The sequence below is a fragment of the Saimiri boliviensis genome, chromosome 14 (assembly GCF_048565385.1).
Source record: "Saimiri boliviensis isolate mSaiBol1 chromosome 14, mSaiBol1.pri, whole genome shotgun sequence".
NCBI classification, from domain to species: domain Eukaryota; kingdom Metazoa; phylum Chordata; class Mammalia; order Primates; family Cebidae; genus Saimiri; species Saimiri boliviensis.
This window is the reverse complement of record NC_133462.1, coordinates 40472832-40499816: the sequence shown is the minus strand read 5'-3', so window position 1 is coordinate 40499816 and position 26985 is coordinate 40472832. Positions and strand designations below refer to the sequence as shown.

Here is a 26985-nt window from a genome sequence, read left to right as displayed (position 1 = left end):
TCCTGCCCTCGGCTCTGGCGCAGGCCGGGCGATGCTCCGAGCTCCTGCCAGTGGGGAGGTAAGGTTTTGAAAGGCCACTTGAGCTGACATTAGTACCTTCTGGTGAATGAGAACAAAATATTTGGGACTGAATATACTGCAACGTACACATTCATGAGAAACATTCTAATAACAATTAGAGCACAAAACTATTGGTATAAACATTTTTCCAAAAAGAGAAAACGATTGCATTTTGTTAGACGGGGCGTCCTGGGCTGAGGCTCGTCTTCCTTCTCTGCAGCTGGTTTGGGGACAGAACTCCAGCACGCAGCTGTCCAGGTGCAGTGCTTACGTGTTTCCATGGAGACAAATTCGGTGTCTCAAGTTTGGGGCTTCGAAAACCCCGAATATTTATTTGTCCCCAGAGAAGAGTTTTGATTTTGAAGAGGTCAAGGTGGGACTCCCTGGGGGTTAGGGGACTCGGGTTGATTCAGAGGGAGGTGTTCTGGAAGACTCTGTGGGCCGGACGCAGGCACTGCTGTTGGGACAAGGACACGTGGGATGGCTGCTCTCTGAGGTCACAGCTGTGACACTGACCCTGTTGGACAAACTCCTTCCAGAGCCAGCAGCTTGATGGTGATGGTGAATTTGGACAGAACCCCAGATCCTTCCCGTTGCTGGTAAAACTGGTTTTGATTTTTTGAAAGACACTGCTGTGTCCTGGCACGAGGTGTCCCATTTCTGGGGCTTGTTCTTTTTTGAGCTGCGGGTCTGTCTGGGCACAGCAATTGTCAGCTGCCCCTCAAGTCCTCTGGCATCTGGAGATGGGTCCCTGTAGCCCACTGGCCTCCCGCCTCAGTGCATCAGGCAGGGTGGTCTGGCTCTGACAGGCCACAGAGCGCCGGGCCCAGGGGGTCTCTCCACACGGTGGTACCAGACAAGGGCACTCCACTTTCCATTCCTGAGGGACTCCAGGGACGCTCTGTGCCCGCCCAACAGTGGCAGGTAGGAGGAAGGGAGATGCCATCCCTTACTATTTGGGCTCTGCCAGATTTAAAAAAAATTTTAAATTATGGTGAAAATTGGTTCCAGTTGAGCACAAGGGCCGGTGCTCTCTGCACAGCCCCTTTAGCTCTTAAAGGGACTGGGGCCAAAGTCCAGAGTTCCAGCAGAGGACGGTTTGTCCAGAACAAGGAACCCACGGTCTGGTGTGGCCTTGGTGGCTGCACAGGGGCCTGGGGACCCAGAGCACAGCCACAGCCAGTGGGAGCCCCGGCCCGAGCTTCCGCAGCTTCAACAACTGCTTTTCTTCGTCAACTATCTCGGCCTTTAAGGGCACGCTGACCCCGGAGCCCCCACTTGAGTCAAGGTAAACATCGCATGGTCTAAGAGGCACTAATTCGGTGCAGCCGGTGAAGTCCAGGTTCCCAGAGCGACGGGGTGGCACCTTCCGGAGCCCCGCGGGGCTAGATGCCCTGTAGGGAGTGGCTGGGGTCGCTGCGCTCACGCTTCACCAGGGGCTCGCCCAGGCTGCGGGAGTCCGGGCCTGCCTCGCTGCCACGCTGCTCATCACCCATGTCATCTGCGGAGGGAGGGGCAGGGTCAGCGTCCATCATCAGGAGGGCACGGGAGGGAGAGGCAGAGTGCTCAGGACACACGGCAGCCCGTGGACCACGCCTTGGCCTCTGCTCCAGGCTGACCTGTCCTCCTCAACCTGCCTGGTCACCCAGAGGTGCCCCCAGGTTGGGCCAGGCGAAAGAGCCTCTGCCCTGTGCCTCTCTTCCCCAGTGCTGACCGGCCTGGGGCACAGGATCTCTCTGGCCTGCCTGTCCCACTCTTCTGCTGGGGGTGGGCGAAGGAGACCAGGGGCTGCCTGGTCCGGGCCTGGTGCAGAGGTCCCTGGGCAGCAGGTACCCAGAGGCAGGGCCGCCTGCTGCCCAGGCATCACTCACCATCCAGACGCCAGCTCCCAGCACCCTCACCATCACCCAGGGCTGCCCGGATTTCCACCCGCTCATCATGCAATGGGGCAGACAGGCCGCCCCCAACAACCCACCGAGGCCATGGCGGGAAAGCCACAGATGCACCCACCTTTGTCAAGCAGCGCCAGCGACAGAGAGGCAAGATCATTGAACTGAAAGAGAAACCTGGAGTCAGGGCGCCTGCGGAGGGGTGGCAGTTGCTCTTTGGGGGCTCTGGGGATGCCGGCCCAACCTTGCCTGAAGCCACATCCTCCATTCACAGTAAAGCAACTGGGGTCTGCCCTGAGAAGGGGCTCTGATGCTGCCAGGTGTCTAGGTGGGTCCCCTGTCCCCTGTCCAGGCTGCCGCTGGGAGCTGCTGGGGGTGGAGGGTGCTGATTGCTCAGGACAGCAAGGGGACAAGAGCTGGCGCCCAAGGTAGGTCCCCTGGGTGTGGCTGCTCCAGGTTTTAAGGTGGCATGGAAGGGCTGTGGGCTGAGCTATCTCGGCTCCCTAAGGTCTGTACACAGCATGAAAACCACTCCCTGGCTGCCCCAGAGCCTGGTGTCCGTGCCAACACGCAGAGAACAGACAGCTTCCAGTTCCTGCGCACGCTGTGGGGTCCTGACCGACTCTGAGTGTTGTGGTGAGTGCTGGCACCCTGCCATTCATCAAGCGTCACCGCATTTCTTCCTCAAGGCAACCCCATGCAGCCCAGCAGGGCCACTCCGAGGTGCGGACCCCACAGAACTGAACATAGGTGTGCACACAAAACCACTCCTGCAAACGGCAGCACCGTTCACGACAGCCAGAAAGAGGGAGCAGCCCAAGCAGGCACGGAGGGAGGGCGGTTGGCACAGCGCGGCCGGCCACGCACCGTAACAGCTCAGCCAGGAGGGGAACCAGGCTCTGACCCGGCCACCCCAGCGTGGGGACATACACTGTCACCCTTTGTGTATGTGACCACGATAAAAAGGAAACCTTGGGTGGTGTGTCCAGGGCCTCCCCTGCACAGCAGGCTGCCCGAGGACAAACTCCTTCCAGAGCCAGCAGCTTGATGGTGACGGTGAACTTGGACAGAGCCCCAGATCCTTCCCGTTGCTGATGAAACTTCTGGTTTTGATTTTTTGAAAGACACTGCTGTGTCCTGGCATGAGCGGGCCCGTTTCTACATTCTTTTTCGAGCTGCTAATTGGTCTGGGTGGCAGAGCAGTGGGACCTGCGAGTGTCCTCTCCCCACAGGCCCGGCCAAACCCCCGTCGTCCCGCAGATCAGGGTCCCCACCTCTCCCATCACGGCGATCGGCGTCTCCCCGGTGGCCTCGGCGACACGGTGCTCCACCAGGTAGAACATGTATTCGTCGTAGAGCAGGCGGATGAGGTGGAAGGAGCCAAAGCTGGCAGCACTGCGCAGGGTCAGGTCCCGGATCACCATGGAGCTGGGGACAGCGGACAGAGGCTGGGGACACTCAGGGGAGCATGGAACCCGGGCCCTGGGCCAGGCTTCATGGCAGCGACACGCACCCTGCTCTGTGTTCCCTGGGGAACCCAGACCCTGAGTGATCCTAAGACCTGCTGGCCTCTGGGGGGCTGACGGGCTGCTGAGACCCTGGGTCCAGTGTGATGGACAGGCAGGGCAGGGCTGCCCTCTCAGTTCCAGAGACCGCCGGGGGACCAGAGAGGGAGACGGGCAGTCAGCCCTAAAGTGACAGGCTGCTGGAAACACAGTTGTGGCTGGTGCTGGCACAGGTACTGGAGACGGGATCTTAGCTGGTGAGTCTTTCTAGTGACATTTCCAACTCCCAGTCTGAGCACAGGCTGGCGCTGGTGCCTGTTTCCCCAGCAGGAGCACCTTTCCCCACCTTCCCCGTATCCTTGCCACCTCCCGCCATTCCTCCGCCTGTGGTTTTAGGCACCTAAAAACAAGATGAAAGGCCAGAGTGTTTTAGTGTCTATCACCGAGAGCCCTCAGCCTGTGAGCTGAGAATGCTTTACATTTTGAAATGGTTGGAAAAAGTCAAAAGAATAATTATATCTGGTGGCATGTGGAAACCATAGGAAAGTCACATTTTGATGTCCACAGTTTCACTGGCACGTGCCATGCCCGTTTCTATACTGTCTTTCCTATGATGGCTGCAAATACTGTCTGATTCTTTCCAGGAGAGGCGGCCCCTACCTAAAGGATTAGCGTAAGACCTAAAGGGCTGGGCACAGTGGCTCACGCCTTTAATCCCAGCACTTTGGGAGGCCGAGACGGGCGGATCATTTGAAGTCAGGAGTTCTAGACCAGCCTGGCTGACGTGGTGAAAACCCATCTCTACTAAAAATACAAAAATTAGCTGGGCATGGTGGCGGGTGCCTGTAATTCCAGTTACTCGGGAGGCTGAGGCAGGAGAATCACTTGAACCTCAGAGGCAGAGGCTGCAGTGAGCTGAGATCACCTCACTGCACTCCAGCCTGGACGACAGAGCAAGACTCTGTCAAAAAAAAAAAAAAAAAAAAAAAAAAAAAAGGGATGAGGTGGGAAGTGGAACACTGTCTCAGTCCCCCATAAGACCTAAAGGACTTAGATAAAATGGCACCTGATCAAAAACTTTGACCTACAAGCCGGGCAGCCCCCAATGCCCAAATGCCCCAGCTCGAAGTAAACTTTTATAAACTCTCAGTTACATCCAGTTGGTATTGGAGCAATGAAAAGAACACACAGGCTTGAGAAAAGGCAAGACAGCCGCGCCACGAGGACCGCCAAAGCTGGCTGTACTTAGGTGTTGGGCACAGCTGTGAAGCCCCCAGCCCCTCCTGCTGCCCTGGACCCACCCAGCTTGGCTCCCAAGGCCCCTTTCCCCAAAGGCTTCGCCATGCAGATGAGAGGCTGGTACTCTGCACCTACCCTCCCACAGCCCCAGTGTCTGGAGCGATGCTTCAGTCCAAAGTATTTCCAGAACATCGCCTGCGGTCACCTCGGTATTTCTGGATTTCCCAACGGGCTTGCAGCTCCCAGAGGGCAGAAGCATGGGATGACCACCACTAAGGGAGGACCAGCCAGAGCTTGGGGGTCAACCAGCCAAGGCCCCAGCCTACCTGCTACCATTTTCTAGCAGGCGCTACAGAAATAAATCCCGTGAACCTCGTTTTTATTTGTTATGACGGCGCTGCACGTACAAGAGAATGCAGTCAGGCTGGGTGTGGTAGCTCCCGCCCGGAATCCTGGCACTTGGTAAGGCTAACGCAGGTGGATCACCCGAGGTTGAGAGTTGCAACACGGCAAAACCCCATCTCTACTAAAAATATACACACTAGCCGGGCCTGGTGGCATGCAGCTAATTTTTGTGGTCCCAGCTACTCAGGAGGCTAAGGCATGAGAATTGCTTGAACCCAGGAGGTGGACGTTGCAGTGAGCTGAGATTGCACCACTGCACTCCAGCCTGGGCGACAGGGTCAGATTCTGTCTAAAAAAACCAGTGAGGTGGAACAGTGTCTAAGTCTCCCTCGTGAAGAGCACCCCCACCTTGCAGAGGCGACCCTGGTCCCCTCCAGCTCTGAGGTGTGCTCTTCTTTGGCGGGCAGCCGCCTCTGTCCTGCACTTACTCGGCTCTTCCCGATTCTGCCACTTGCAGCCTTACCTCTGTCTGTGAAGATGCGCTTGAACATCCCTACGCTGTCTCTTCCCTTGCTCTTCCTCCCCCGGTACCCCAGTGTGGCTTTACTGTAATTTCTGGCTATGCTGGCGTTTCTGTTCCATGGCAAGGGTGTGTGCTAGGTCCACAGCAGAGCCCCAGTCTATCAGGCATGCGGTTCCTCTCATTCATTCACTCAGCCAGCATTTAAACAGAAGCGAGGTCCTGGCACTCGGGTAGCATGTTTGATTGTGCAGGAGACAGCCAACAGACAATTGAAAGGATGACGAGGGACAGGTGACGGTCGCTGCCAGGAGAAAGGCAGGGCCTGGGGCAGGTGCAAAGGCCCTGAGGCAGTGTGGCCAGGGGCGCGTGCGAGGAGAGAGCTGAGAACAGGGAGATGCTGGCCGGCCAGCTGAGGGGTCAGCAAAATTGTTTTTCTTTTTTTTTTTCAGATGGAGTTTGTCTCTTGTCACCCAGGCTTGAGTGCAGTGGCACAATCTTGGCTCACTACAACCTCCTCCTCCCAGATTCAAGTGATTCCCCTGACTTGAACTCCTGATCTCAAGTGATCCGCCAGCCTCAGCCTCCCAAAGTGTGGGGATTACAGGCGTAAGCCACTGTGCCCAGCCAGGCAAACTCATTTTCATGCTGGACAGTAAATATTTTCAGCTTTGTGCCCAACAGTCACACTGTTCTGTTTGCAATGACAGCTGTAGCTGATCTGTGAACGAATGCATGTGGCTGAGGTTCCAATAAAACTTTATTTGCACAATGAGCTGGGCAATGATATGGTTTGGCTTTGTGCCCCCACCCAAATCTCACCCTGATGTAAGGATCCCCACGTGTTGTGGGAGGGACCCAGTGGTATGTAATCGAATCATGGGGGCAGGTATTTCCTGTGCTGTACCCCTGATACGTGAGTAAGTGAATAAGTCTATGACATCAGATGGTCTTATAAAGGGGAGTTCCCTGCACACGCTCCCTCGCCTGCTGCCATATAAGATGTGCCTTTGCTCTTCCTTGGCCTTCCGCCATGATTTCAAGGCCTCCCCAGCTGTGTGAAACTGAGTCTATTCAACCTGCTTTTCTTTATAAATTACCCAGTCTTGAGTATGTCTGGATTAGCAGTGTGAGGTGGACTGCTACAGGAGGGGTAACAATCTGGCCTGTGGCCATAGCTCACCATGCACTGGGTCACGCGGGGCCCCCAGCCACAGAACAGCTTTGTATTTCCTGGTAATAACCGTTTTTGGTTGTTTTAATCCACACGTTTCCATGTACTCAGTGAGACTAAAGCTCCCTGACAGAGCTGCAGGAGGCATCGTGGTGCCTTTCCTGGGGATGACCCCTCCAGAAGCCCTTGTTCCCTGGCCCTGGTCACACAGGGTGGGTCTGTAGCCTGGAAAGAATTTCCCTTCAGAACGCCCAGGACATGGCTTTACTGCCGTCCAGGTTTCTGCCTCACTGTTCAGAAGTCTAACGCTGCTTCCATCCCCAGCCTGTCATTTTCTCTCTAGAAGCTTTTATGGTTGCTGCTCAAGCTTAGTGTTTTGAAATTTCACCAGGAGCCTCTTTGGGGAAGGTCGGCAGCTTTTTCAATTTGGAGACTTGTGCCCTTCAGATCTGAAATAGTTTTTTTTTTTTTTTTTTTTTTTTTTTCCTTAGAGATGTGATCTTGCTCCGTCACTCAGGCTGGAGTGCAGTGGTGCAATCTCGACTCACTGCAGCCTGGACCGCCTGGGCTCAAGGACCCTCCCACCTCAGCCTCCCAAGTAGCTGGGACCACCGGCACACACCACCAAGCCCAACTAAGTTTTTTCACTTTTTGTAGAGGTCCTGCTGTCTTCCTCAGGCTGGTCTCGAACTCTGGTCTCAAGCCATCCTCCTGCCTTGGCCTCCCAAAGCGGTGGGATTATAGGTTTGAGCCACCATGCCCAGACTCCAGTGATGATTTCTGTCTACAGAACTTGCAAGTTAGTTTTTGGGCCATGGTGGCCTTCTGGGCCAGACCCTGGAAGCTGCTGGTCGGGAGTGAGGCCCCAGCCAGGTACTTGTTTTTTGGGGGTTTAGGCACTGCTACAACTCTGCTGAGCCCTGTTTTTCTCTGAGCTCACCAGCTGAGCCCCTTACCCCCTAGAAGTTTCTCTCAGAGCCCCCCACCCGTCAAAATCCTCTCGGAGCTCTGGCCGGACTAACCTGTAAAAGGACCATTTCAGCAGGAACTGCCGGGCGGCCTTGGGGAAGCTGGGGCTGCCGGCATGCTGCTTCAGGACCTGGGTGACCACGCCATCCAGCCAGCTGGCCCACTGGTCCAGGGAGCTCTGCTGCTGCAGGGTCAGCTTGAAATCCTGCTCCAGCCGCTGTACCACGCTCTCCTCGCACTGGCACACCCACGAGGCCTGCTCCTGTACAGGGCGGAGGCCGGTGTCAGCACCACAGGCCCCCAGCCACGGCAGCCCTCCCCAGAGCCAGCAGTGCTCGGCTGGGACGTTGTGCTGTGTGCGAGCCGGAGGGGGGACCCACCCAGCTTCTGGGGACTCATACCTGGGTCTTTCTAGATCAAACTCATGCTATACAAGGTCTTTATTTAGTTTTGTTTTGAAGGGGTCACTTCTAAATATGCGTGTGCATTTATTCATTTAATAGACAAATCCAGGGCCTGACATAAGCATAGCTCGGGATCGGCTGTGGGCCGGCACTTTGGCAAGCTCAGGGGATAGAGCCAGGAAAACGGCCAGAGGGAGGTAGGGAGGTGAGTGTGCTGCCAGGATCCTCTGTGAGAAAAATGAGCAGAGGTGTTGGCTACAGTGCTGGGACGCCAGAGGGCCCTGAGAGGTGCTGGCGTGGAGGAGCTGGGGGCTGCGGGTGGCTTTGGCCTGGGACCCGTGTCATGCAACAGAGCCGTGGCCAGGGTTTTGCTGTGGGCTCCACTTTGTGGGTTTGCTGGTTCTGCGGCAGGGTGGGAAGCCCAGCCCCTGGGGAGGGCGTGGAGGGGGTCACCTGCACATTGGCAAAGTCCACGCGGTTGAGGTCGCTGAGCATCTGGTTGATCTGGGACGTGTTCTGCAGCACTGCCCGGGCCGCCTGCGCCAGGTGGTTGAGGGACGTGTAGCGCCGCAGCGTCTGGGCGAAGGCACTGACGACGCCCACCTGTACGTCAGGGCGCGTGGTGAGCAGGGGTTCGCAGGGAGAGCCTGTTCCGCTGCGCTCCTTGCAGGGGTGCATGGGCTCAGGGACAACACGGGATGGGGGAGCAGGAAACAGAAACCGGGAAGGGAAGAGGGAACCCCCTGCTATCCTTAAGGGCCCAGTGAGTGAGAATTGGAGAGTGGGGTGAAGAGACCTCGCCAGCACGTCACAGACATCACTAACTGAAACCCGTGGCGCTGCTGAGTTAGAATTCACAATCACGTCGCCATGCCCACTTCTAGAGTCCCTGTGGTTCTCTGGAGTGGCTGCTGAGACCACAGACTCCTGGGTGCTATGGGGTCAGACTTTAGTGGGTGTGGCGTGGGGATCTTATTTTTTGTTTAGGAGTTGGGGTCTCGCTTGTCGCCCAGGCTGGTCTCAAACTCTTGGCCCCACAAACGATCCTCCTGCCTCAGGCTCCCAAAGTGCTGGGATTACAGGTGGGAGCCACTCCATCAGCCCTGAATCTGACTTTTTAACAGTGACCTGATCAATGCTTGCACCACTGCCTAACACAGTCGTCCCCAAACTTTTTCCACAGGGGGCCAGTTCACTGTCCCTCAGACCGTTGGAGGGCCGCCACATACTGTGCTCCTCTCACTGACCACCAGTGAAAGAGGTGCCCCTTCCTGAAGTGCGGCGGGGGGCCGGATAAATGGCCTCAGGGGGCCGCATGTGGCCCGCGGGCCGTAGTTTGGGGACGCCTGGCCTAACAGATCAATTTTGAAGTGTGGATGGGTGGAGCAGATGCCCTGCTGCTGCCTCCTCTGCTCCCAAGAGCCCCTTAAGAAATGGTCATGGTGGCCGGGTGCAGTGGCTCATGACCGTCATTCCAGCACTCTGGGAGGCTGAGGCAGGTGGATCACCTGAGGTCTGGAGTTCAAGACCAGCCTGGCCAACATGGTAAAATGCTGTCTCTACTAAAAATACAAAAATTAGCCAGGTGTGGTGGTGGGAGCCTATAATCCCAGCTACTTGGGAGGCTGAGGAAGGAGAATCGCTTGAACCCAGGAGGCAGAGGTTGCAATGAGCTGAGATCGTGCCATTGCACTCCAGGCTAGGTGACGGAGTGAGACTGTCTCACCATTGTGAGAATGGTGGGTAATCACTCTCTTTCCCACAAGTCGGCCAAGGTTCTACATTTCACGTTCTGATTTGTGGCCAAGATTATAGTAACAAGGGTCACAGCAAGGAGATTAAATTTCCCGAATAAGGTGAGCACAGAAACACGCAGTCTGTTCTGAATTGATCCAAAGATATGGCATCTTCTGTTGTTCTCCTTCCTGCCAGCACTGATGCATCACCGACAGCGTGCGTGGGCTTCCTGAAGGGACCGGTTATTCTCATGACACAGGGAAGAAGCCAGCGCGCCCTGGGGCACGGTGGAGTGGAGCCCCTCCCAGCCACAGCTGGGGAGCCCGGGCCCCACCACGGATGTACCTTGGTCTGGATGACCTGTTGTGGGAAGTCGCTCATGGCGTTTGTCAACCAGCCTTCCAAGCTCTTGGCGAAGTTACGGATGGCCTGTGTCAAGGTACCTGGGGGATACAGACATGATATTAACAGGGAGAAAGGCAGTGTCTGGACCCTGGAAATCAGCATTCAGTGTAAGAGCTGGCCCAAGTGCAATGAAAATGAGCACTACGAAGAAGCCACACAGGAAAAGAGGACTAAACAGGCACAGGGCAATGGAGAACTGAGGACTCCGAGAAAGGGAAGAGCTGGCCATGGCCCCCAGCCGCCGGACACCACCCACTGCCTGTCGCCGTGGGTCTCACAGGGCCATTCTGCCCCAGGGGACACTGGGTGATGTCTGGGGATGTTAATGGTGGGCAGGACTGTGGGATGCCCCTGGCATGGAGTGGGTAGAGGCTAGGGATGCTGCTCAGCACCCCACAGTGCCCAGGACAGCCCCACCCCAGAGAACAGTCCAACCCCAGATATCAACAGTGACAAGGGAGAGAAGCCTTGACATACACACACACAGACACACACAGACACATACACAGACACACACACAGACACACAGGCACACACAGAGACACACACAGACACACACACACATGCACACACATACGCACACACAGAGATACACACGGATATGCACACAGACACACACACAGACACAGACACATACAGACACAGACAGACACACAGATACACACACAGAGATGTACACACAGACACATGCACACATAAATACATTCTACCAACTTCCTAATTTATTTTAAGATGGCTTACAATAAGAAACAAATAGTAAGACTGCTAGAAAAAGAAAAACAGAAAAAAACCAGTTATGGTGGCTCATACCTGTAATCCCAGCACTTTGGGAGGCCGAGGTGGGTGGATCACCTGAGGTCAGGAGTTTGAGAACAGCCTGGTCAACATGGTGAAACCCTGTCTCTACTACAAATACAAAAATTAGCTGGGCGTGGGGGTGGGTGCCTGTAATTCCAGCTACTTGGGAGGCTGAGGCAGGAGATTCACTTGAACCCAGGAGGTGAAAGTTGCAGTGAGCCAAGATTGTGCCACTGCACTCCAGGCTGGGTGACAAGAGCAAAACCCCATCTCACAAACAAAACACAGAAAAGTATTTAAAAATGCAAAAGGAAAGGTACCCCATGCCCCAAACTCCCACCATAATGTCAAAACTGGAACTGGGCGCTGCCCTGGACACAGGCAGACAGGCAGGGCCTCGCCAAGGAGGAATGCAATACTTCTGCTGTTTCCCATTTTCCAGCGAAGGGAGCACAGAATTTACTCAGCAGGATGGAGAGCTGCCTGGTACTAATGGACCTGGATGTTGGTGGATGGCTTGCGAGGCATGGCCCATGATCCCGATGCTGTAATTTATGAAAAAAGGCCTCTGTGCCCAGCTTCCTTGAATACCCCCAGGGTTTTGGGGAGCTTGGCACGGACGTGGCCCGAGGGCCCCCTCATGCTGGCTGCTGTCATTGCCTTGGGAGGGCAGAGGCCCTGGGAGGTCTCCAAGGGCACAGGTGAGACTAGCTTCTTTCCTCACTGTGCCCATCACTGTCTCCCCACCCTCCCAAGTCCTGTGGGAAATCACAGGGCGGAGCGCTGGGGTGTAAATGTATCCTGGAATCCCACAGTGCTGGGAAGTGGGATCTGGCTGGGGTTAAAGGTCAGCCTCTACCCTAGCAGGAGCCTTGGGCGACGTCCCAGCTTATTCGTCTAAATTTATGTCCCCGCCCCTCCTACAGGGCGTGGCACTCAGGAAGTGTCACGGTGGGGATTAAGGGAGGCGGGAGGAAGGCAGCTGGTGGTCATCTCTAAGACAAGAGTGGACCAAGACCCCACATGGCCTGGGCCGAGGCCTGCTGCACAGCCACGGCTCCAGAGCTGCGAACAGGCTACTCCCAGAGGCCGGCCTGCACTTCCCCAACGAACCTTCCAGAAAGCACCAAGCCCAGCCTGGCTGCTCTCGGCAGTATCCTGACAGCAGGTAGAGCTCACCAAAGCCACTAACTGTGACCTTTCCCTCGAGTCAGAGACAAGGACAAACACGCATGCCAGAGAACACACATTCCACGGCTCACAGCGCCTCTCGTGGCGGGATTCATTTTTGTTTTGAGACAGGGTCTCACTCTGTTATCCAGGCTGGAGTGCCGTGATCATAGCTCACTGCAGCCTCAGCCTCCTGGGCTCAGGTGATCCTGCTACCTCAGCCTCCTGGGCTGCTGGGACTACAGGCATGCAACACCACATCCAGCTAATTTTTGTATTTCTTTTAGAAATGGGGTCTCACTATGTTGCCCAGGCTGGTCCCAAACTTCTGGGCTCAAGTTATCCTTCTGCTCTGGCCTCCCCAATAGCTAGGGCTATGGGCACACACCACCATGCTCAGCTAATTTTTTTTTTTTTGAGACGTGGTCAGGCTGAAGTGCAGTTGTGTGATCTTGACTCACTGCAACCTCTGCCTCCTGGGTTAAAGTGATTCTCCTGCCTCAGCCTCCTGAGTAGCTGGGACTACAGGCGTGTGCTACCACGCCTGGCTAATTTTTTTGTGTTTTTAGTAGAGATGGGCTCATGTTGGTCAAGCTGGTCTCAAACTCCTGACCTCAAATGATCTGCTCACCTCGGACTCCCAAAGTGCTGGGATTACAGGCATCAGCAATCCTGCCTGGCCCCAGCTAATTTTTTTTTTTTTTTTTAGAGATGGGGTCTCACTACGTTGCCTAGGCTGGTCTCAAATTCCTGGGCTCAAGCGATCTGCCTTAGCCTCCCAAAGTGCAGGGAGCACTGGAATGAGCCATTGTGACCAGCCACTTTTGGGTTTTCTGTGAAAGCGATGGTGCGAGGTGACTGAAGATGTACAGGTGAGAAAGGACAGAGAAGGCAGGAAGAGAGCATGGAACAGCGCCAGGCGGGGCTGCGGTTCACTTACTGGGGACCGGCCTCAGCACGTCGGGGATGAGAATCTCCACGAGTGCCTGGTAGAGGATGTGGTCGCAGCTCCTCATCCACCGGAGGATGGGGTCGCACTGACACAGGGAGATGAGCTTGTCCTTGGGCAGGACAGCACCCTCGGGGTCTTCGTCACTGTGGAGGGTGCAGGGGCAGGTGAGCTGTGGCCTGGCCCGGGTGGGCTCACTCAACCACAGGGGTGACCAGAGAGCCAGGCTGTGGGCCTTGCGCCCCGTCCCCGAGCCCCTACAGGTCCCCGATCCGTGTTGCTCCCGGCGCCTCTGGGTCTCCCCGGGGCCACGCTGTCCCTCCCCTGCTAGTGGCCATGTTGCCCCTCACTACAGCTACGGGTTGGGGTAACTTCTACTTGGGAAGGCATCATGGTCACCTCTAAAATCCTTCCTGTTCAAACAGTCTGATCTTGAAAAGGGGCAAATGGCCACATGAATTTCAAGTCAACTCTGCCAAGTCTAAAAATTACAGGGACAGAAGCAGATGGGTCTGAGCCCTGATTCTCGGAGAGTTGACGCTATAGTTTGTGGGTTACCTGTGGACATCAGCAGGGGGTTAAGTCTGGGGGGCTGTGAACCCAGCCAGGGCGTGGCAGTCACCTGGCAGGCAGAGAGGTGGGGCCATCACTGGAGGAGGCCTTTGAGTTCCAGAAGGAGAGCCACAGCTTCTCGATGTAGTGGAACTGGAGATTCATCACCACATCTAGAGTTGCCTAGGAATAAAGGGACTGATGAGACAGACGGGGCGTGCACCCATCATCTGCACTCAGCACATGCCAAGTGCGCAGCTGTGATGCGGGCTGCAGTGGGGTGCCCTGCAATCCCAAGGGAGGCCACAGAGAGGAGAGGAGCAGGCGATGGACATGAATGCGAGGGGCTGCTGCTCCAGGACGCTCGTGGGTGGGCTCAGGGCTTGGGGCTCCGTCTCCTCAGCATCACCTGGGGACACAGGGGACGCCTGGCCTGAGCACTGGCGGTGCCTGGGAGGGACCCGTAGGAGCTGCCTGCCTGGGCCTGGGGCGGTCACCTCGCAGTGCCGTCTGTACACCAGCTGTAGGGCCTTGACATCGTGCAGGGTGACGCCCTCCTGCAGCAGGACGCTGCCCAGGTCGGGCGCTGGGAACTCGGGGAAGACATGGGAGACATCTGGGGGAGGAACATGGGAACATCAGAAACAGGGCTCTTAGGAAATGCGGACAACTAGAAGGCCACGTGGTAGATCGGGGAGGGGCCCAGAAATGGATGCTCTGCCCCCACCCCATGCAGTCACGGAATTTGTTTGTTTGTTTGTTTTTTTGAGATAGTCTCACTCTGTTGCCCAGACTGGAGTGCAGTGGCACAATCCTGGCTCAGCGCAACCTCCGCCTCCTGGGTTCAAGCAATTCTCCTGCCTCAGCCTCCTGAGTAGTTGGGATTACAGGCACGCGTCACCACGCCCAGCTAATTTTTGTGTGTGTGTGTATGAGACAGGGTTTCACCATGTTGGCCAAGTTGGTCCCAAACTTCTGACCTCAAGTGATCTGCCCACCGAGGCTTCCCAGAGTGCCGGGATTACAGGTTTGAGCCACTGGGCCTGGTACAGTCAGGGAATTTGTAAGCATCAGTTTTCTCAGGTAGAAAATGGAGAGGATATTGTCACCTCCCAGGAGCATTAAATATGCAGACACAGAGATGCCCTGAGCCCAGGCCCTGGTACACAGCAGGTACCCACAGAGCCAGCTCAGGGCAGCACATCTGGGAAAGAAGGCCAGCCACGGAGTCTCCGCAGTGACCTCCCGGAGACAGGCCTGACCCCACCTCAATCTCCACAGGAGATTCAACCCAGGAGGGTTCTGTTTGGGCTCAAAAAAGACCATAAACTACATGGCGGCCTCTGAGTGTGCACAGGGCCCACTTGAATCATGATACTGACACCAGCAAGCCTTCCTGTGTTCCGCCCCCGGCCGCCCCCTGGTGGCAGGCTCTGAGTTAGGGCCTTCCCGGGATAGAGATGGTGCCACCACTAGGCCAGCTGGGGAGGAACGCTGTCCCCTGAGCAGCCCCCAGGGAGAGGCTCAGGTTGGTGAACCAGGAGCACCCCAAAAGCTCCAGGCAAAAAGGAAGAAAGCCCAGATGGCAGGCAAATCCTCATGCACCCTGAGTGGATAATATCTAGTGTTCTTTTTTTTTTTTTCTTTGTCTCACTCTGTCGCCCAGGTTGAAGAGTAGTGGTGTGATCACGGCTCACTGCAGCCTTGAACTTCTGAGCTCAAGCAATCCTCTCGCCTCAGCCTCCTGAATAGGTGGGACCACTGGGGCTTGCCACTATGCCTGGCTCATTTTTAAATTTTTTTTTTTTTTTTTAAGTATGTTGCCAGGCTCGTCTTGAACTCCCCAGCTCAAGCCATCCTCCACCTTGGCCTCCCAAAGCACTGGGATCACGGTCACGAGCCACCGTGCCTGTCCTCTACTATTTCTTTCTGATGGCCATTTTACTTTATTTTTTCATTTTTCTTTTTTTTTTTTGGAGACAGAGTTTCGCTCTTGTTACCCAGGCTGGAGTGCAATGGCGCGATCTCGGCTCACCACAACCTCCGCCTCCTGGGTTCAGGCAATTCTCCTGCCTCAGCCTCCTGAGTAGCTGGGATTACAGGCACGCGCCGCCATGCCCAGCTAATTTTTTTGTATTTTTAGTAGAGACGGGGTTTCACCATGTTGACCAGGATGGTCTCGATCTCTTGACCTCGTGATCCACCCGCCTCGGCCTCCCAAAGTGCTGGGATTACAGGCTTGAGCCACCGCGCCCGGCCTATTTTTTCATTTTTCTGATGGTCACTTTATGTATTAATTTTTTTGGCATGTGCTGGTTATTCTAAAGTTTCAGGGATTTCAGAAAGAAGGTTTATCTAGAACTTTCTATTTGACCAGAACGGTGTCTCAAAAGGAAACTGTCAGAAGCATCTGTTTAGATGCCACCGGCTCTGCTGGTGCTGAATGCCAGGAGTATGGCGAGCAGATGGGAGCCCCGCCCCTGGGGCCTGTGCAGCCTCTCACCTATGTACTGTTGGTGATGCTGGCTCTGTGCGGCCATGGTCTGTTCTGGAGTGCTGTGCAGGCTGCTGTGGGAGCCGCTGTCCCCAAGGCTGTCCGTCTTCTGAGCTGGCCGGTACCTGGGACAGAGGACACACATGCCACCATGAGGGCCAGCAGCCCAGAGCGGGTGGCTGGGCAGGATTCAGTCGGGTGTGTGTGTGTATGATGTTTACAAGTTGCGGTCAAATACACACAACACAAAAGTAACCATCGGAGCTGTTTCTAGCGCACAGCTCGGCAGCGTTAAGCACATTCATGTGGCTGTGCCACCGTCACCATCATCACCTCCAGAACCTGCTCATCTTCCCACACTCACACTCTGTCTCCATGACACACTCACTCCCCATCCCTGTCCCCAGCCCCTGGCACCCCCATCCGACTTCCTGTCTCTGTGAATTGGAGGACTCTAGGGACCTCCCAGGAGTGGGATCACGCAGGAATTGTCCTGGTGTGCTTGGCTTCTCTCACTGAGCTTAATGTCCTCAAGGTCCACCAACATGTAGGCTGTGTTGCATAATATTCCATCACATGGATGAAGCACACTTTGTTAATGGACACTTGAGAAAACATAGATGTATTCACCCTGTAACATTTCTCTCTTAGAAAAAATGTGAAATTCTTTGCATGAATCACAAACATCTTATTGTTGGTTCAATCTCAGAAGTTCGGAGACTTTCACAGAGGAAAGCTTTGCAGATGACTGGCTCCTCAGAGCCCAGCGTGTGGTGTGGTGGAGGCAGGAGGGAGCTGGCCTGACCTGAAGCACCTCTGGAGATCATCCCTTATCAAACACAAAGAGGGGGCCAAGCCTGTGGGGAGGTGGGAGACCACGCCGGCAAGCTGTGTGTAAACCAGCCGGCTCAGGGCAGGCTGTGCACATCGCACAGACACAGGCTCAGGCTGCGGCTTCCAAATGCAAATGGCCTCAGTCTGTCCCCCTGAACCCTGCCTGCAGCACAGTTCACAGACGTTTGCAGGGGTCCAAAGTGAAGAACAGCGGCAATGTCTGCAGACGAGGTACAGAAGGAACGTTCCGAAAACTCTCTCCTGGGACCTCCAACTCCTGGGAGTGGCTGTGTGGTCAGGAGGCACTGGAATGGGTTTTTGAGCCACACACTTTCATGGGTGACTCTGTGCAGAGGGCCGGGTGCCAGGCGTGAAGGTGCCACATGAGGCTATTGGGATGCGGCCCCTGCTCTCAGGGTGGGCACTCGTGGGGGTGGGTGGCTGGAGGTGCTCTAGGAGGCAGTGATATTTGAATGGGTTCTAAACCAGGCGCCAGCAAACTATGGTCTGAGGGCCAATTCTGTTGCTTGTTTTTAGAAACAAAGTTTTATTGGCACACAGCCACACCCATCATTTTTGTGCTGTTTGTGGCTGCTTTCAGGATGCAGCTGAATTGAACAGTCACGACGGGGACTGTCTGGCCTGCAAGGCTAAGATATTTGCTCTCTGGCTCTTTACAGGAAAGGTTGGCTGATCCCTGCCTTAGAAGATGAGAAAGTTTGTGATGGAGAAGAGGATATTCCAGAAAATGACCAGGGCTTTCCAGCCGCTGGATCCAAAGGTCAAGAAGTTGTGGCTTGGGTACACCTGCCACTTTCTCCCGGCTTCGTGGGTTATTCCCAGGGTTCTTTCTCTTTGCTTCCTAAGCTTTAAAAATTAAAGGTCTGTGATTCCAACTGTACGGCCCTGGGTAAGGAGGAATGGTATGGGGATGGAACAGGGTTAGTGGTTGGGACAGAGTAACCAAAAAAAAAAAAAAAAAAAAAAAAAAAAGGGAAAGCTGCATAGGCAGAACATGGAGGATTTTTAAGGCTGTGAAAGGGCTCTGTGTGACACTGTGATGGGGGACACATGTCATTATACATTTGTCCAAACTGTACAATGTACAACACCAAGAGTGAGTCCTGGTGTTGACTGTGGACTCTGGGAGATGGTGATGGCTCCGTGGAGGGTCATCAGTCGTAACCCACGCACCGCTCTGTGGGGGAGGCTGATGGCAGGAGAGGCTGTGGGGAGTGGAGCCGGGGAAGAAGAGGAACTCTCTGTACTTTCTACTCAGTTTTGCTGTGAACCTGGAATGGCTCTAAAAAATAACATCTGTTACAAAGCACGAAAGCTCTGAAAACGGTGAGCTGGAGGAGGTTGCATCCCAGCCTCCCGTGTCTCCTGCTGGACTCATCTCATTCTCAGCAGAGGGGGATACCTTGGCTTTTCCAGGATGCTGGAGACTGGAGAGTTAGTATGAGTTCATTTCATGTTGGAGGAACACCTCTCCCGCCACGCTCCCTGGGAAAACCAGCCCCGCCCGCCGCCCCCCGCCCGGGCACCCACCTGGGCTTCTGGTGCATGGGCTGCTGCCGCATGGCCATGTACTGCGTGTCCTCCTGCAGCCGGTTCAGCGGGGAGTCTGGCTTCAGACGAATCCCGTAGTAATGGTACTTGGAGTTGCCCCTGGAAACCAAACGTCCCAGGGTCAGCTCCCTTTGCAGATGTCCTGAACAATGAAATGGGTGGGAACTCTTTTTCTTTCTTTCCTTTTTTTTTTTAGACAGAATCTGATTCTGTCACCCAGGCTGGAGTGCAGCAGTGCGATCTCAGCTCACGGCAATCTCTGTCTCCCGGCTTTAAGAGATTGTCCTGCCTCAGCCTCCCGAGCAGCTGGGATTACAGGCATGGACCATAACGCCTAGCTAATTTTTTTATTTTTAGTGGAGACGGGGTTTCGTCATGTTGGGCAGGCTGGTCTTATTTGAACTCCTGGGCTCAAGTAATCCTCCCGCCTTGGCCTCCCAAAGTGCTGGGATTACAGGTGTGAGCCACCGCACCCGGCCTCTTTTTTTTTTTTTTAGAAGCAGGGTCTCGCTCTGTCACCCAGGCATGGAGTGCAGTGGCGCAATCACCGCTCACTGTAGCCTGGACCTCCCGGGCTCAAATGATCCTCCCGCCTCAGCCTCCGAGTAGCTGGGACTGCTGGCGTGTGCCAACACACTCGGCTGGGAAGCACTCTTTCTTGGCCTGTCACGTCGGCCTCTCCGGTTCAGCATTTCCTGAACTGCGTGAGAAATGTGATGAAGGAATTCTGTACATGATGCCCAGTCATGCAGAGCCCCTGTCACAGGTTAGGACAATAAAGGCTTGGACAAGTCCTGTGCTGAGAACACCAGGTCAGCTTTGTGGAGCTCCAGTGGCTCAGTCTCTATTATTATTATTATTACCAACTCCTCCCCATCCCTTTCAATCATCTAGTAACACATTTTGGAGAAAGGCACAGTGTGGGAACATTACATTGGTTTACTGCGGGAGAATGATGGTCAGAGGACTTTAAAGAATTTAGTTCAGCAAACAGCTTGCAGAGACCTTTCATGAGAGAAGTAATACTCCACAGACATGGCTGTGCAGACAGCCAACTCACAGGACACCATTTCTCCAGAGCTGGCAACAGGAATGTGCAGGAGGCACCTGGCTCCTTTCTTTTTAGTTCTTCTTTTATTAAAAAAAAATTTTTTTGAGACGGAGTCTCACTCTGTGGCCCAGGCTGGAGTATGGTGGTGCGATCTTGGCTCACTGCAACCTCCTACTCCTGGGTTCAAGAGATTCCCCTGCCTCAGCCTCCCCAAGTAGCTGGAATGACAGGCCTGAGCCACTGCACCTGGCCTCTTTTTCCTTTTAAATTTCATTGCAATAGCCGACAGCCTGGGCCCTTTCTAGATGAGGTCCATGTTTAGCCAGGTGCTTAGAGGAGGGAAAACGGGGCGGGGTGGTGGGGGGGGGTTGGGGGAAGAATCAGCCTCAATCCTCAAGCCAGCATCTGGGATACTCTACAGGACCGGCCCCTCCGAGGGCTGGGGCTGTGTCCCTAGAGACCAGGCTTCCCTGTCGCTTCCACTTCTTTCCCTCCTCTATGTGTCTATGACCCCTAAGGACATTCTCTGTAAAGCAGGCATCCCCAAACTGCGGCCCCCTGAGGCCATTTATCCCGCCCCCCGCCGCACTTCAGGAAGGGGCACCTCTTTCATTGGTGGTCAGTGAGAGAGAGGAGCACAGTCTGTGGCGGCCCTCCAACGGTCTGAGGGACAGTGAACTGGCCTCCTGTGTAAAAGTTTGGGGACGCCTGCTGTAAAGGATCACAAAGTGTCAGAGAACAAGGGACTGTGGTCCTTGTGGACCCGCCACCGTGCTGTTTACAGACAGCCGGGACACTGGCTGTGAGAGGGCGTGAGTCAGCCCTAACCCTACAAAGGCAGATTTGGGTTGGAGATGCTGCTGTGTTTTTCTGTTACAGGAGAGTTTTTGTTTGTTTGTGTGACACAAGGTCTTGCTCTGTTGCCCAGGCTGGACTACAGTGGCACAATCATGGCTAACTGCAGCCTTAACCTCCTGGGCTCAAGTGATCCTCCCCTCTCAGCCTCCCAAATAGGTGAAATTACAGGTGTGCAAATAGGTGTGCACCACTGTCCCTGGCTAATTTTTAATTTTTAAAATTTCCTTGCTATGTTGCCTGTCTCAAGCGGTCCTCTTGCCTCAGCCTCCCAAACTGTTGGGATTTCAGTTGTGCATCACCACAGAGGCTGCTAAAAAAAAAAAAAAAAAAAAAAAAAAAAAAAAAAAAAAAAGTATGGCCAGGCCCGGAGGCTGAGGCAGGAGAATCACTTGAACCTGGGAGGCCGAGGTTGCAGTGAGCTGACATCGCACTACCGCACTCCAGCCTGGGCAACAAAGAGCAAAACTCCGTCTCAAAAACCTGTATTGTAGCCGGGCGCGGTGGCTCAAGCCTGTAATCCCAGCACTTTGGGAGGCTGAGGCGGGTGGATCACGAGGTCAAGAGATCGAGACCGTTCTGGTCAACATGGTGAAAACCCGTCTCTACTAAAAATACAAAAATTAGCTGGGCATGGTGGCGCGTGCCTGTAATCCCAGCTACTCAGGAGGCTGAGACAGGAGAATTGCCTGAACCCAGGAGGCAGAGGCTGCGGTGAGCCGAGATCGCGCCATTGCACTCCAGCCTGGGTAACAAGAGCGAAACTCTGTCTCAAAAACAACAACAACAACAACAACAACAACAACAACACCACCTGTATTGTTTGGGAAATTTCAAAAAGAGAGAGAAGACCAGAGGGGCCTCCATGTCCCTTTGCCAGCTTCTAACGCCAACACCTCGGGCTGCACCTGGCCACAGCCAAGGCTGCCACCGATTGACAGGGACGGCAGCACTCCGGAGGTGGCTGTGAGTCAGGCCACTGGACAAGAGGAGGAAGCCTCGCATTTTCCAGAAAGCTCCGTTTCTCGGGAAAGGAAAAGCACGGACAGGTGGGCTGGGGGTGGTCTACCCACCTGGTGCCCAGCCGCCGCGTTCTCAGCCCCATAAACACGGAACGGATCAGTTTCCCGAAGGAGGCAGCGTTCACTGGGTCTAGCTTGTGCTCCTGGCAGTGCCGAAGGTAGTGGTTGTAAAGGGAACTTCTCGGGAGACTCACACCTTCCGCAGTTTCATAGTTATCCAACAGCCACTGGAGCTGCGCAAAGAAAGACACGTCTGTGTTTGTCAGAATCCCGAGGAAGGCAAACATGCCAACATAGACTCGTTAAGAGAATTACTTGCTTTCCCTGTATTACCAAATGGAATGAGGAGCTCCATCTGAGGAAGTCACCTTTTCTTTTTCTTTTTGAGAAGGAGTCTTGCTTTGCCACCCAGGCTGGAGTGCAGTGGTGCCATCTCGGCTCACTGCAGCTTCTGCCTCCTGGGTTCAAGTGATTCTCCTGCCTCAGCCTCCCAAAGTACTGGGATTACAGGCGTGTGCCACCACGCCTGGCTAATTTTTGTATTTTTAGTAAAGACGGGGTTTCACCATGTTTCCCAGGCTGGTCTCAAACTCCTGACGTCAGGTGAACCGCCTGCCTCAGCCTCCCAGAGTGCTGGGATTACAGGCGTGTGCCAGTGCGCCCAGCAGGGAATCCATCTTTATGGTCACTGATGTGTTATCTAAGCACATTAAGGAATCGCTCATCTTCACTCATTTACTGATTCTTCCATGTTCAGCCTAGTTTTCAGGTTCCTGGACTCAGTTCATAAAAATCTGGGTGTTTATAAAATCTCAGTTTTTAAAAAACTATTAGGTGCCATCCTCAGCCACTTAAACGCCACACACCACCACACAGGGTTTCAATACCAAATAGCTCCTCAACATATGGGAATGCAGAGAAATTCTGATGCTAAACAGGAAGATTGAAGCCCCGTGTTCTGTAGTAAGCAGTGAGCTAACATGTACTGAGATCCCTTATTGAGCGAGGTACAAATGGGAATTTAATAAAATACACAAATGCTCATATGCAAGGTTTTGTGTCTAAGTCAAAAGGCAGGACATAGCTACTTGGGAGGCTGAGGTGGGAGGATTGCTTAAGCCCAAGAAGTTGAGGCTGCCGTGAGCTAGTACAGTGAGCCACTGTACTCCAGCCTGGGTGCCCGAGCAAGACTCTGTCTCTTTCAAAAAACAAAACAAAACAAAACAAAACAAAACAAAACAAAACAAAACAACAAAAAGACAGGTTAAATAAGTCTACAGCCAAGGACTATGCCTTGAGAGGTCAACGGCCAGTGAGAAGGGCAAGAACTGTCCACACGAAGAGCTCAGCCCCCACACGGGGTATGACACAAAGGTGGCCTGCCCACGGCGTGATGTCCTGAGCCAAGGGCCTTAAAGGCTGCAACTTCATTCTGGTTTCCACATCTCCCTCTCTGATCGTCTGTCCCTCTTATCCAGAGAGGTCTGCTATGTGAATACAAAAGTCTTTAACGGATGCCTGGAATTTGGAGAAAGACAGGAATTACACTCACAGAAGCAAGGCCCAAGTCCAGATCCCAAGACGAGAGCGTCGAGGGAAACCAGCTGTCCCTGCCTGGTCCACTCTGTATGAGGCTGTCGGCTGCTGTGTCTAGGCTGAGCTTCCAGAGTTCTGAAGGGCTCCTACTGCCGGGGTGCTCCAGAGCGTGCAGTGCGGGTCCTCAGCCCTCCCCCACCAACCATGCTGTGCCTCACACCACCCTCCGCCTGAGAAGCCCTTGTCCCTGTGCCCTGCGCATCCCACAAGACACAAAGGAGGCGTGTCCCCTGGGAAATATCTGTTCACCTTCCGCAGTGTACCCACGGCACCCCACACCATCACGTTTGCCTGTGTCTGCCCCACCCACACTCAGCATTGCAAGCTGGGGAGAAAGTAAGCCATCATCTCCTCTTTATGATCTATTTATTTATTTTTTGAGACAGAGTCTCACTCTGCCACCTAGGCTGGAGTGAAGTGGTGTGATCTCGGCTCACTGCAACCTCTGCACCCAGGTTCAAACAATTCTGTCTCAGCCTCCCGTGTAGCTGAGACTACCTACAGGTGTGCGCCACCACGCCCAGCTTATATTTTTCGTATTTTTAGTAGAGATGGGATTTCACCATGTTGGCCTCAAACTCCTGACCTCAGGTGATCTACCTGCCTTGGGCTCCCAAAGTGCTGGGATTATACGCGTGAGCCACCAAGCCCGGCCTTCATCCCCTCTTAATGAAATAGTGCTATGGGGTGGTTCTGACGGGCCCTGCACCAGCAACCAGTGCCTCAGAATCCCTCTTATCTCATCTAAGCCCCACCCACTCCAGCCTGTCCCGGCCCCTCCAGCCCTAACAGGGGCTGACCCAGGGCCACAGGGGAGTGAGGACCTGCCCTGGTTTCTGGAATGTTTCACAGGATGACAAACTGGTCAAAAGTTCAGGTGCAGAGTACACGGGGCCTGAGCGCAGAGGTTTCTTAAACTGAATTGCAGGGGAGCTGCAGTGCTGAGTTCCAATTTAGAACGGGGGAGGTTAAGTCTTGGGCTGGAGTTCAGGGTAGAGAGCGGGACCAGATGTGTCACTCTGGCACCAAAGAGCTGAGGACAAGACCTCCAGCGGGGTGGGAAGAGTCACCCAGCAGGGGCACTGCCCGCACAGGCGCTGGGATGAAGAAGAGCGCTGGGATTACAGGCACATCACCAAGGCCTAGGTCTTGGAGTTCGGGTCCAGCCTCGTGTGCTGCCTCTGGGGCAAACCAGGAGGGCTTCAGGCCTCCTGACACAAGCTCTCCTCCAGCTCGGCTCCTGCAGACAAGTCCTGTGGCCAAACATCCCCCCTACCAAGGGAACAGGAGTGGTTCCCGCTGTGATCCCTGCGCTTGGATTCCGGTTCCCTGGCAGCCCTGGAATTACTCGACCAGCCTATCACCTGCTCCGCAGCACCAGAGGCCCCTCACCCTCTTGCTACCACGAGGTCTGCCCCCTGCCGCCCGCAGGGGCCTGTGCGAAGTGCAGCGTCTGCCCCTGGCCATGAGTGCAGGTGATCGATGAGCAGTTGCCAATTTCATCCATCCAGCGTCAGGTGCCGTGCGCACGGCTGTGCCCATAACCACAGGGAGGGACCCTCTTGTCCTCTGAATAAGAGTTAAAACAAAGGACCATGAGAAGGGCCCCGGAGTGGAGACTTCACCTCTTCCTCATTTGCCTCTTTGGGAAAAGGACATCAGATTTTTTACTTTCCATCAAGCCATTTATACCTTTCATCTTCCAGCCTTCCGGACTGGACTTTTCTGATCCGATGGAGGCCGAGTTGCTCTTTTCTCCTCCAAGGTCTGGCTCTGGCAGAGTGGACCCTTAAGAGCTCCAGAGTGTTCCCTGTATTTAATGCTATGAACCACAACCTTGATGTTGAAGTTAGTATGTGTGTGTGTATATACACACATATGTATGTGCTTTGGAACAGATCATCCTTCTGCTGTTTACCCCTGATCCCCCTCACCCCACCGTGCTATTTAAACTAAGAGTAGAATCCTTTGGTTGGGTGATTAAGTTGACACTGACACTAAAAGGATGCTTGGTTTTCTTGACAAGTCCTTCCTGCTCAACATAAAGAAACGACAGAGAAGACAGACTTGGCTGGAACAGTCGGGTCCACTTCCTCCCCCTTCTGCATGGATGAACTTCTGGGAGGAGAGACGGGTTAGAGCTGAGGTGTGATGAGCTTGCAGACTCTGTTAAGGGTCCATGCCTCACCAGCAGGCCAGGGGCTTCCCAGCATTCAGCGCCGGAGCCCACACCCGGCGGTGCGTCAGACCGGGAGAGCATCACAGGTCAGTTCTGTGAAACTGACCACAAGGGTCCAGCCGCTCCAAGCACACCTCACCCACCTCCCCTGCTCGCGAGGGCTCAGGTAGCTTCATGCAAAGAAAGGCGGTGGGCTGGATGTAGTCACCTTTCCGGTTTGTGCATAGTCTGCAGTGTCTTTTGTCTGCTGATATTTGTGCTATTTCTGCGTCAATATCAAACATGAATAAGCAGAACGCTTTCCAAGGAAATGTACATGTGCATCCACATTTGTCGCCATCTGTCAGGACAGCACACTTCTTGATGAAATGGATCAAATCCTTCCTTTTAAGGAAAAAAAATCCCAAAAGGCCAACACCTCCCTCTCTCCCCACCCCCACCACCAATGGCTGGTGGTTCTGGGCTTTTTGCAGGCAGAGCCCCCATGGACAGATGTCCTCACCTGCAGGTGGGAAGGCCAGGATCATGCCCACCTATCCAGCCCCCTTCATCTTCTAAGATACTTGTTTCCAGGAATGGGGGCAAATTTGCCTGACACTGACTCCTCCTGGTGGTGAGTTGGAGTCTTGCCAAGCCATACACTAGCAGCTTGGGCAGCTATTCCAAGTGCCCTTGTGTGCTCTGTGTTGACATATTCTGGCTTGGAACACCTACCTTTTCATTCATCCCCCAAACATTTATGAGAGCTGGCACTGTGCCAGGCCCTGTTCCAGGAGCTTGGGATTCAACAGCGAATAAAAGACAAAAAACCCTGCCCCCTGTAAGCGTCCATTCTTGTCTGGCAGAGACCCACAACAAAGAGCTGGTTCTGAGTCCTATGAGAGAAATTAACCTGGGAAAGGGGACAGGGCTCCGCCACAGAGGGACTAGAGGGAGGACTGCAATCGTAATCGAGGTGGGGTGGGGGTGTCAGGCAGGGCTCACTGAGAAAGCGCCCAGTGTGTGAAGACTGGAAGGAGGTGAGGGGGAACCTGGGGGAAGAGAGCTTCAGACTGAGGGCTCCACAGTGCAAAGGCCCTGGGGCAGGTCTGAGCCTGGTGCACTGGAGGAACAGCAAGGAGGCCTGTGTGGCTGGAGCAGAGTAAGGAGTGAGAGAGAGCGGGTCGTGCAGAGCCTTGTGGGCCATTTTGACAACACTGGCTTCTACTTGGAGGGCCAAGGGGAGCCCTGGAGGCTTCTGAGCCGAGCAGTGTGGCCATCTGACCTGAGTTTTAGAAGGATCACTCTGGGCTGCTGTGAGAAGGAGGCTGGGTAAGGGTGCATGCCGAGGGCTGGCTAGGAGGTGGCCGAGAGAATCCACGGGGACAGTGGTGGCTGGGGAAGCAGTCGAGGCAGAGGAGGTGGGGGCGCCATCTGGTTCTGGATCTTTCTTAAAGTGAGGTTGAAGAGTGAGGGTGGGCCTGGGAGGGGTGAAGGTGGCGGGGAGGGGCATGGGAGGCGCAGGGGTTGTTGGGGGCGGAGGCCGAGCACTGAGCTAAGACACTAATCCAAGCGGGGCAGGAACGCAGAGGGAAAACGGCGCGCCAGGACTGCGGCTGCAGGAGCCGCTTCTGGACAGTCCCCTTCTGAGCAGCTGCCAGCTCCAGCAACCCCTCCGCGGCCTGCA

The 26985-nt window shown here is 54.6% G+C and overlaps 1 protein-coding gene across 3 annotated transcripts in view; it reads right to left on the bottom strand.

Annotated features, from left to right (window-relative positions):
• Positions 1-359: 359 nt before the first annotated feature.
• The window catches only part of RFX2 (regulatory factor X2), a 118515-nt gene continuing 91889 nt past the window's right edge, over positions 360-26985 (bottom strand). For all 3 annotated transcript variants that reach the window (XM_039466012.2, XM_039466014.2, XM_010349517.3), the window contains 12 exons: positions 21596-21777; positions 18596-18715; positions 16220-16335; positions 14214-14332; positions 13787-13899; positions 13156-13310; positions 10188-10285; positions 8559-8708; positions 7755-7963; positions 3224-3377; positions 2071-2113; positions 360-1561 (listed from right to left, as the gene is read on the bottom strand). In XM_039466012.2, coding sequence (XP_039321946.1) covers positions 1446-1561; positions 2071-2113; positions 3224-3377; positions 7755-7963; positions 8559-8708; positions 10188-10285; positions 13156-13310; positions 13787-13899; positions 14214-14332; positions 16220-16335; positions 18596-18715; positions 21596-21777 — 1575 coding nt within the window. In that variant the 3' untranslated portion in view covers positions 360-1445. The remainder of the gene's footprint in view (positions 1562-2070; positions 2114-3223; positions 3378-7754; positions 7964-8558; positions 8709-10187; positions 10286-13155; positions 13311-13786; positions 13900-14213; positions 14333-16219; positions 16336-18595; positions 18716-21595; positions 21778-26985) is intronic.